At 35.5% G+C, this 11,596-nt stretch overlaps 2 protein-coding genes across 2 annotated transcripts; one reads left to right on the top strand and one right to left on the bottom strand.

Moving 5' to 3' along the window:
- The first annotated feature begins 5,271 nt into the window (after positions 1 to 5,271).
- On the top strand, positions 5,272 to 8,447 carry LOC120624082 (2-oxo-4-hydroxy-4-carboxy-5-ureidoimidazoline decarboxylase-like). Its single transcript, XM_039890416.1, has 3 exons — positions 5,272 to 5,464; positions 6,273 to 6,426; positions 8,241 to 8,447. Exons 1-3 carry the CDS (start codon positions 5,281 to 5,283, stop codon positions 8,419 to 8,421), a joined length of 519 nt encoding a protein of 172 aa, XP_039746350.1. The 5' UTR covers positions 5,272 to 5,280; the 3' UTR covers positions 8,422 to 8,447.
- A 1,034-nt stretch (positions 8,448 to 9,481) lies between these two features.
- LOC120624083 (proteasome maturation protein) lies at positions 9,482 to 11,583 on the bottom strand. The gene is made up of 4 exons (XM_039890418.1): positions 11,430 to 11,583; positions 11,066 to 11,224; positions 10,477 to 10,578; positions 9,482 to 9,743 (listed from the first exon to the last, which is right to left on the bottom strand). Exons 1-4 carry the CDS (start codon positions 11,430 to 11,432, stop codon positions 9,582 to 9,584), a joined length of 426 nt encoding a protein of 141 aa, XP_039746352.1. The 5' UTR covers positions 11,433 to 11,583; the 3' UTR covers positions 9,482 to 9,581.
- Positions 11,584 to 11,596: the final 13 nt, after the last annotated feature.

Genomic DNA, 11,596 nt, shown 5'->3' on the forward strand with positions numbered 1-11,596 from the left:
GGGAAAATCAACTGATCTCCTACCTGGGTACCTACCTACACCCCAAATAGAGAAACACCTATATACCTACCTATAGAATCAAGGAATCGTAAGTATTTTTTCTTTTCAGGGACCTTTGAACAGAGCAAGAACATTAAAGGCATGCCTCCAAAGGCAGAACATTGGAGAGACTAAGAGCAGAAATAGTCCAGTAGTTAATACTTCGGCCCCTCTTCCGTGGGGAACGAATTAAATCGCCGGTATGTCATCTTATGTGCGTTATTAATTTAAGTTATTGAATATCATTGGTTTTATGAGCGAAGGAAAACATCGTGGAGAAACCTGTATGCCTGAGAGTTCCCCATAATGTTCTCAAAGACGTGTGAAGTATGACTACAACCTAAACCTCTCTATAAAGCTGAGAGTTGAAGAAGAGTATTGAAACTAAATAAAACTAGAACTGGTAAGTATGTGGGGAAACTGCAATATATTAGTTTTGACTTTGAAGACTATAAGAGTGTTTGCAATCTAACTTCGACTTTAAGTACCTTATAAGTTTGGCCAGTTTATGTGATAAGGCCGCCTTTTCACCGTAACACTATGTCCTTTCTTTGTTTTCTTCTATCGTTTAGTCGTGTTTCGTTGCTATAAAGCAAGGTGCCAGCCAGTCGTTATATTAAATAGTTACGTTATCCTTTTTAAAAGTTATATACGAATCGAAGAATCGTTAAATCTATTTTGGTTTATTTGTTTTTACACATACATTTTTAGAATATACCCTTTTGGTCCAATTGTTGACCGTATTTGTGCCACAGGTTGACCAATTTTTTAATAGTGATTCTAAGATTCTGGTTCTAAAGACGACACAATGGCAAAGGCTAATTGTTATAACACCGAATATGATGTTTTCTAAAGGATATTTAAATTTTGTAGATTTACGTAGGTTTTCTTTGTTGATCATTTAGTTCTTTCGATAATATTATGCTCGAAGGATTTTGTAAAATTCTTGTGATGTTGACCCTTTGTTCTTCCTTTCTTTTGTTAATGGTCAACAAAAGGAAGAAAACGGTGACTTATAAAGGTCAAGCTTCAAAATCTTAATATATATAAATCTCCTGTCACGATGTTTGTCCGCGATGGACTCCTGAACTGAACCGATTTTAAATTAAATTGGCACACCGTGAGCAGTCTGGTCCAACTTAAGAGATAGGATAGCTTAGATCTTTAAGTAAAGTCACAATTTTATTTTATTGCAAATTATTGGTCTATAATTAATTGACAGTCACATGTTATATGTATATACAACTATACTCATTTAAGGCTAGCGATACTGAATACTTTAAAAACAAAATCAAACGCAGACGAAGTCGCGGGCAACAGCTAGTATAATTCCATTAAAATCCCAAAAAAAATTTCAAAAAGCATTCATTATAATTAAATTTATCCTTAAAATATGTTTTTTTTTTGAATTTTGAATTTTCGCTTCGAAACGCGTTGCATATTGCAATGGCTGCCGAACGGCTAGTCACACTGCAATCCTTAATAAACGCAATTGTAGGCTAAAAACAATGTTTTTTGCATTTACCTAGCGGCAATTTAATAGGATGATTTGTTGCCAAACAATGTAGCAAATATTAAAACAAAATAGATTATAGAGGGAAATCTTAATATTTGCACATCATACTGCAAATGGTCAACAACCGGTGCTTGGTCAACTATATGGTCAACCGTCCTATCTCAATCTATCTATCTAACTATCCTACTTTAATAATTCGGTAGTAACCTACCCACCGTAAGTATTGGCATATGTTTTGATAGGTACCTTACCTAACCTACCTAATCAAAACATTTATGGACGAACCCTTAAAGTTTGTGTACAGTCAGGTAGGATGTTTCAATTTCAACTAATAAATAATTTATCATCGGAATTTTAGCACCTCATTAAAAAAGATACTGTACCTAAGAAACGAATGAATTATTAATGTGTAAAATCCCAGAAAGGTCATGCATCAAAGTGCCGTCGTAACGTGCAGTGTCTCGATATCTCTAAAGATATTGTTAGGTAAAAAATATCGGTGGATAAGAGGCAGGTAGAAGGCGGAGGCCGAAGCGCGGAGCAATATAGCGAGCTTCGAGCCTTTGTTATCCGTACGACGCCCCGCCCTGAAAGCGGCTGTTCTGTCAGTTTAAATCCAACATGGCCGCACGGCGCCGACGGCAACCTATCCGTACGTATTATAATAGACCTAATGAAAGCACTCTTAATTAATTCACAGCAATCAAATGCGTCGTGCACGTCGTCGCTTTTATGTTTATTGTTTCCATATCATTTTAAAGCTACACATTTGATTTCTCCAGAGTGTCACCGCTCACAGGCGCGTCGTAATGTTTTACAACATTAGGTACCTAGGTGATCTACCTACCTATTGTTATTATTACGTGAGTATAAACAGTGCGTAATTTTTGTCATTAATGGGCCGTTACGAGTATTTTTACTTAATGTGATTGCAGGTGTTAATAAATGTTTATAGGTAGGTAGGTATCTATAAAAGTAAGTAACAGGTACGGCTTGTATGATTAATTATTATTTTAATGGACTTTTAAACACGAATGTGTCAGTAATGGTAGTAAAGAACACTTGGTAAAAAGTATATAGCACACTGACTGTTTGTAGGTAACTTACCTATCTATTAAAGTTATTCACAAATCTTTTGAAAATTCTACTAACTATTCGGTGAGCGCTGTGTTTTTAAGCTGGAGGTTCCGGGTTCGATTCCCGGCATGGGCCATTTGAAAATTTATCATTTCTAAATTTTCTCCGGTCTGGTCTGGTGGGAGTCTTCGGCCGTGGCTAGTTACCACCCTACCGGCAAAAACATGCCGCTAAATAAATAAGCATGATTTGTGGTTGTAGGATTAAAGAACAAAATTAGATTTTATATTCTACAAGGCTATAGATAGTTCCTACTCCTAGATATCCTACTAAGACGATGGGATCTTACTTTAATTACAAAGCTGACTTCTGAAATAAATGTAATACCTACCTAGCAACTAAAAATAAAATAACTTTTCGTATAAATCAAGCTATAATCGATACTATCTACCAATGTGCCAAAACTAGCTACAACATGCGAAAAACTATGCAACGGTCTAACACTTTGATCGAAAATGTGGGTAACCCTTTCCGTAACCCCGTTCGAGTGAAGCGTGATGTACAATGGGTAATTGCTTAAACAATGTAGGTAGGTATATATTTACGCATTAGCAGCAATCGCAATTCATATGCTGATTGAAAGTTCATTATCAGATCTACCCCTATGTAATTTAAATAGGACAATTTAGGAATAAGCCCATTTCGAACAAAAAATATTTTTTCATATCCACCTATGTACTAATATGACGGAGCTATGCCTGAAGAATGTCTTTTTGAGGTTTTTAAAAATAATACACAAAAACACACACACGTATACGTATACCTAAATAAAAAATATAAGTAAATATGAATTAAAGACATTACATTAGTTGGGGTTGTAATTTTTTAAGCGACTTTTAAATCACTCGGTGAAAATATTAAATTAGAAGAAGCGTATTTATTTTTTCAAATAAACAAATTTAACGGATTTTGAGGATAAAACACCGACACGCGCATAGTAGCTACGCTACGCGACGCGTAGGTACCTACCTAATAAAGTGATTTTTATGATTTTAATTTTGCATTTTAGTGATGTTAGGGCTGTATCTGATTTCTTTAAGTAAAAACTTTAGTAGCGGGTTACTCAAAATCTATTAGGTTTTTGGTTTCACGGATAAGCCTCAAAGACTGTAGGTACATAATGTACCGCTAAATGCTTAGTAGTATTATTTTGGTTTGGATTTAAACGTTGTATTGAGAAAAGTTTAGACTAAACATTATCATCGGGTAGGTAGGTATGTTCTCTTCGTCTAGGGAAAACAAGTGTATCAAATTCCAAGCGCAATTAAATAGGTTTTGCATTCACAAAGCGGTTGCCGTAGTTTCCCCCGCGGCCATTTGTCGCGCGGCTCCCTGAGGGGCCGTTAGCGAGATCTCGCGAGCGTGTGATTTATCCTCTACGCGACACAACTGACACATAAATGTCGCTTTGCCTCTCTTTACCTACTTGGTGATTTGGTAAAGGGGGTCTGAGGGAATACGATTTGACGTCATCCTTATTTTTTAGTACCCGTACCCCGTGTTTATTCGCCTTGCCCGCCCGGCCCGCGTTGGTTTATACGCGTATTTTTAATTTGCGTAAATGCACGATGTACCTACCACAGAATAAAAAAAACATGTTTAGTGATAATACTTAGTTATAATAATATAGTCTGCAACTTTCCTCAATATACATATTAAAATTTAAAAAAAAATGCAGAATTGTATTTTAAATACATTTCTGCATCGGGCTGGTAGGGAAAAAATAGTAGTTTTGTAGGTATACCTAAAAACTTTACTTAATAAAACGAACGTATTTTGTGATTTGTGTATTGTAAGTACCTAGCGAGATCTAGCAGCGCGTGATTTATCCTTTTAGCTACAAAACTGACATATGAATGTGATATTAAATGTTGACTTTATTATATTTTTTAAAAGTTATATTGAACATTAATTAATGAACCAACGAAAAATATATTTTCCTAGTTGCCTTGAATTCCCGATGCAGTTAGGTATGTCAACCGCATTAAAAAGGCTATAAAAATTAAAATTCGGTAACCACTCTATAACCTATAACTAATTATTTAAGATATTAGCCTAAATGATTTCCATAATCCCTGCTTACAAAAAGTTGGATTAATAATTCCTACCTACTTCCTCAGAAGTAAAAAAATATTTTAAATCTTCTAACATCAACAACAGAATACTGTTTAGGCCCAAAGACCTCAATAATTAGGTTGAAACGCCACGCCGACCAAGTGTGGATCGGTAGACTTCATACGCCTCTGAGCGAACATTATGAAGACCTGGTTTCTTCATGGTATTTTCTTGGTATACCTATTTAGTCCTTAAATTATAAAGGCACATAAGTTTGACGAGTTAGTTATTAAGCTAATAGCACAGTATAGATTATCTAATTTAGGTATTTAGTAATAAATTTCGACTATTCCATGATTAATAGTCAATTAAGGTAGGTACGAACCTAATGAGAACATACTCAACTATTTTTGTGATTAGTTTGTTCTTCTAACGAGTGCGTTGATCTCATTTGAACTAATGACCTTGTGGATAATAATATAAACTACGATAACAGAACAAAACACATCAGTTGTTAACCTATATTCAACAGGATGGGTGAATTAAGTGTTTCTGAAGTCAACGTTATGAGGGATGAGCAGTTCGAGTGGGTGTTCAGGAATGTGATAGAGCTACGGTCGGAGGCGGCCGCGTGTGTGAGGGAAATGCGTCCGTTCACAGACGCGTCTGACCTCTGTGCCGCGTTCCACAAATATTTGGACGAACTCAGTGTTGGAGGTGGGTAAATATTTACAACTATTGTACAATTTTAACGTAATTTTTTTCGTCGACTATAAATTAGCCTTTGATTGCAGTCTCATTTAGTTTAAGTGATGATACAGACTACGATTCTAGAGGGCTAACCTGTGTTGTAAGACGTTATTACGTCTTACAACACAAACAAACCGATTAGGATAACTGGCGTACCTATTGGTACGCCAGTTATCCTAATCGGTTTCTAGATTCTACGCAGTATCATACTGAACGCTAAATCGATTCGTGGCACGTCTTTGTCGGTATGGTCAAGGGCCTAACCTAACTAGCTACATTCGAAGGTCCCTACAAGACAAAAAAAATGAAATTAATAACATAAGGCTACAATTACAAAGTTCGTAGTAGTAATCTTTTCCCACCCAGGTAACACCCAGTGGCGTGCTCTTGACCAGGATAGGCAGTAGGAAAAATCCTATAGAAATATAAATTTATTTGGATAGATAGCTTATGTGGATCTATGACGTGCATTACACGACACTGACCCGAATTTTATCACCTCTTATTGTTTATTTAATTCACTTCACAAGAAATCATAATAAAATAACCAGAATATAGTAGGGTGATATTTGATATTTGATACACACACACACAACATCGAAAGTTGGACGTACTTGCCGGGGTCGAACTTGGTCCCTCCCGAAGGGAAGCCGTCAGCCGAAGCCTTACCTACTGGGCTATCACCGCTTAACCTACATACTTTTAATTATTTATTAAGAGTGGACCAACTGGATACTGAGGACTCTCGAGGAAATTATTGTCAATTTATTTGCAGGCAAGTTACAGGTGCTGAAATCACATCCTGACTTAGCTGGTCGTCTCGCAGCGAAAGGAGAACTCACGCAGGAGTCGACAGAGGAACAGCGCAGCGCAGGATTGAACGAATTGACTGTTGAACAGAAAGCTACTATGGATTTCAATAATGAAAGGTGATAGATAACTCGCCATGCAGGTAGACCAGTATTTTAGTGCAATAACATCTCATGTAAAGTAGATGTAGTGAACTAGAATTTAAAAAAAAAATTTACTCGCTATTTTCCGCGTTTTTTCGGTTTTTAAAGTCCTGCGGGAATTACTGGTTATCCCTGGATAAAAATAATCACATAGCCTACCTCCGGAATTACCTATATCACTATAAAAATTTCGCCATAAAATCTATAAAAATATCGCCTATCGAGCTATCACTGTAAAAATAAAGCCAACATCGATTTAGCTTTGAAGCCTATATACCTAGGTCACAAAAGCTATAGGTACATATTTTCAATTCCCCTTGAACATTAACCTGGCGCATTTCTAGTATAAAAAGTTGACTAGGTATATGCAAAAAATATAAGTGGCAAATATCATCGGTGCAGTGTTTGAGGCGAACGTGGGTAACAGTCATCGTCATTATCATTATATCGACCCATTACTCGGTCTCCTCCCAATGAGAAGGGGTTAAGGCCTTAGTAAACCACGCTGGCCCAGTGCGGATTGGTGGACTCCACATACCTACCTTTGAAAATATTAGGTAGAACTCTCAGGCATGCAGATTTCCTGACGATGTTTTCCTTCACCGTCACAAGTGATATTTTTTAATTACTTAAAATGCATAACTTAGAAAAGTTAGAGTTGCGTGCTGGGACTGGAACTCGACCCCCCGAAAGTGAAGTTCAGCTCTCACACACTACAGAGGGCAGTAATACCTACCTACTTTCTACCTACACGTATTGCTATAGGTTTGAGTGCTTTTCTAAAAGAAGATTTCAACTTTCCTTAAAATCGAGAAACCTCTCGAATAGAAGGTAAGTTGCTTGGTAGGTATTCATGCAGTCCCTTATGAAGGGACATTAGCTTTGCGAGCGGTTTGACGGAGTCTGGAAGTTCACTTCAACATATCTTCTTACGAATTACGCCCCAGGAAGTTGACTGCTTGCTGTAGCACAAGTAACCCTACCACAGCAAGCTACGTAAGCTGTAAGGTACAATATGATCCTGGGACGAGGTCAATAAGGTGCTTGGGAGTCTCCGGTCCGATTTAGGGAGGCTACCGAGGTTTTAAATGAGTTAAAATCCCACATAACCCGAACTCTTTCTGAGGCATTGTAAATAATTAAACCACTCTATTTGAACTGGCTAAGGGCGACGATGGATAACATTATAATATTATTGACTATAATATGCTTGCACAGTTTGAGGCTCCGGCGTACCTACCTACTCGGGCTGCACATAGAGCCTACAATAATAAATTATTACTATGTATCTGGTTTCATCCAACTGTCCCAGAATGAAGAGAAATGTTTATTCAAATTGTACTTGAAGATTACTTTATTATCATAGCGACATCTAGTGTAAGTTTTTATAAGCATATGTTATAGAAGTAATTCATAGGGGGCGTTAGTTGTATTGCACCACAAGCTGAACTGAAATCTACTTTCTGTATTTAAAGCTTTCATAGTTCGGCAGCCTGTTACTAGATGGCGTTGGTAATAGAAATGTTGTCCTAGGTTTCGCTTTATATGTGATAGCCAAGAAGACGGATTTATTTTGTTACTCTGAGTGAACTCACAAATATAGTGATTTGGATTTTATCATATACACTATAATATATATTTATATATATATATTAAAATTTACATAACATGCTGCATTGTCGTATAACTTTTTCCTGTAATGACAAAAGTGTAAGATGGGAATAAATAAATAAATAAATATTATTAATTTTATTGCTTATTTTTATTTAAGTCATTACTATCTTTTGCAGGTACAAAAAGAAGTTTGGATTCCCATTTATTATTTGTGCAAGGCAAAACAAAATTCAATCTATCATTGAGGGTTTGAGGAACCGATACAATCACACAACGGAACAGGAAATCGATATTGGCATTAATGAAGTGAAAAAAATATGTACGCTTAGAATACTTGATATCGTAATGAATAGTTAATGTTCTTTCAACCTTAAATAGTAATTGATATTATTATCCTAGTTTTTTTTTTTAAACCTACATAAAAATAAGCTATTTTAGTGGTTCCCTACTAAAATAGCTTGGCATACCTTATATCAATGCTGTCAATACTTTTATTTATTAACAATATTTTTTATTTTTTATAAATAGCGGCCGTGCATAAAATCTGTACCAATCTAAAAGAAATATATATCATAAAATACCAAAACCACAGTGAAACTAATTTTAGTTAGGTTTCCGACTAGCAAGTTCTTTTATGAATTAAAATAAAGTTAAAAAATTTACTCATAACTTATGAATAGTACGCGTATTTTTCGGTAACAAGAAATTTTGAACGATTCTCATCCTATTTAATATTTACTTTTTATGTGTTTTACTTTACTTGATGCTAGAAATCGATTAATACCTTCATGCGTGGCCACTATTTAATGAAAAAATAAAGGAGTCAGATGCACAGTACTTATATACAGGTCAGACACGTAGATTAGCCTCAATCACAGTGGCAAATACGTTACGGGTCTTTCTGTTTCTTTCTTTTATTAACTTAGAAGGACCAATATAAAAACACCCACTACCTGCGCAGGTAGTGGGTTATATTGGACAGACATAGACACTTTTGATATCCTTTAGCTAAAACTCGGATTGTTACAAAAAAGTAACTAGAAACTTAATGTCAGTTGAATCATCATCATCATTTCAACTACAAGAAATCTATTACTGGACATTCATCTTTTGTAGGAGATAGTTTTGTGCTTCTTGTTGCAACTCTTTGTCATCTTTTATGGCCATACAATTGTACAAGTTAAACACATATGGTGTATTCTGTCACACACAGAATAAACATTAATTGTTAAACAGTCAAGTAAGTAGCACCACACTTAGAAACAGACAACCGAAAACTGTTTACAGTTGCAGTTACCAGCCAGCCAAACTGCAGTGTCCTAAGATATTAGAATAGTAGTCTCCCATGTAGGTTTTACAAAGTGTCTATGTTTGTGCAGCACCTAAATAAAAGCTTGCAAAAATTCAAATTCAAGTGTAGTTTCAATACAGAAGTCTGTAAAGTGTATTTATTGAAATTATTTAAAAGCTTAAGTATGTTTGCAAAATTTGATTCATAACTTTACTGAGTGTTAAGTTTAAAGAATTCCTAAAGATCTTTCAACCATAGCGTGAGGTTGTCCACTGATTTCACAAAATTCTGGTGTATTGAGTATATCTTCAAAGCCAATATCAAGGTATCTGCCTGTGAATACATCATGCTGCAGATTTGAGCTTGGCAGAAAAGGAAGACGGCCAACCTGCAAAAACGAAAACAACTTTATAATAATTTGAGAATTCAAAACATAAAATCACAACTATAAAATCAGGATTGCGCTTTGGTTATTATCTGAAGTACTTACAGAATTCAGAATATTTTAAATGATGTAAACTCATAGTAATCCATTAACCAGTTTTTGAGTAAGTTTGTAACAGGCAAACTTCTGATCTTACTTGTACCTTACACTGACCATTGAAGTGTGGATGAAAACCAATTGATGGCCATTTTTGTTTAAATACAAACAAATGCAAGTTTTATTAAATTTTACTATGGATCTGCACAAGCCATATTTCAGGTAAGTTGTTTATCAAAGTCAATAAAAAATTTGTCAGATAAACAATGCTCTCAGAGGCATCATTCTTTACTTATATATTTTAATCATAGTTGAAACCTGCCTACCCAGTGTAATGGTAAGCTTTTAGCCCCTCTCCCTTGAGGTCAATGCCCATCTGAGAGATATGAATGATGAGAACCCAAATAAGTTGTTAGACGGTTAGAAAGGCTTAGAGACAGAGGAACTCTAGGGGTTGGCAGAGTCATGGAGTACCTTAGTATTTTGGAGTTCTCGAGTTGGAAGGAAGCTGCTTCTCACCATCTCAGATGGAGAAATTTGCTTGAAGGACAAGGCCAAGCCTACACCCAAGGCTGTAGAGCTTTTGTGATGATGATTTTGGGGTTTAAGCAGATAAATAAATGATTGTTTTAATGATTACCTTGCTGGCAAACTTCCTCTCCATGGAAAGTTTCATAGGTGCGTGGCAGCCTTGGATATTACGAAGCATGGACATGTTCATTTTTTCTTCATTTAGGTGGTACTGCAATCATACATTTACATAATATTCCATAAGAGTTACACAGTAAGTAAATTTATCACATTTAACCGCTTATCATCTAAATACACAATATTTTTGATTTATGCCAGTATATTCCAAGATTTACACATTACACAGCTACTGTGTTTGTCTGTTTGACTGTATCTTGCCAAAGACAAAGTAGTAGTTGTTGTATGCATAACCTACTCAACTGGTCATCAATAAATGTTGCCTAAGTTTTAATTAAAAAAAAAGTAATGTTAAGAATATCTTTCCAATAAGGACAACCCAAATAATTTGATTCAAAAAATATACATACAGGCAGACATATATTTCCTATTTTTAACTTTTTAATTAATAATATTACGTAGTATTTTTGGTGTCTACAGAACTATAATTATTTGTCATACAGTTGTTAGATAAGAAGATATTGTGAGAGTCCTGTATAGATGGATTTTTTTTTGAGCTGAGTTTACCAATTAATACTTACATTCTGTTCTGATGCTTGCAATGGATGTGACATGCCTAATTTATTCTTTGTTACTCCAAAGCCAGCTACTAAAGGGCTGGCAATTCCAAACGGGCCCCCTTGAACTGGAATGTTGCCTGCATGCTCAGGCTTAACTTTGACTGATGGCAGACCGAAGCTCTAAATTAAAGACAATAAAAGTATTAAGAGCAATCCCGGACCTATTGCGAAACATCATCATCGGCAGGTTTTAAGCGACGTCTGAAGTTAAGCTGTAGACGGTGTGTGTTGGAGCGATTATATTATTTTTAATAAACAACTTAAAGCATTGAGGTATATGCCCGGCCCGGCCTTATAATAATTTTTTTATGGAATAACTTCTTACCATGTTGCGTGGATATGCTCTTATTAACTTAATCGAAGAAAGTAATAATCCGGATGTGAAGAATAGTATCGTTTTTACAAAATCAAAGAAAGAAGCGTCGTTTTATGAATTAATGAATGGTACCAATCGTGATTTGACAATTTTATGAAATGTCAAATGAGAATTAA

Source organism: Pararge aegeria, chromosome 5, assembly GCF_905163445.1.
Source record: "Pararge aegeria chromosome 5, ilParAegt1.1, whole genome shotgun sequence".
Lineage (NCBI taxonomy): Eukaryota > Metazoa > Arthropoda > Insecta > Lepidoptera > Nymphalidae > Pararge > Pararge aegeria.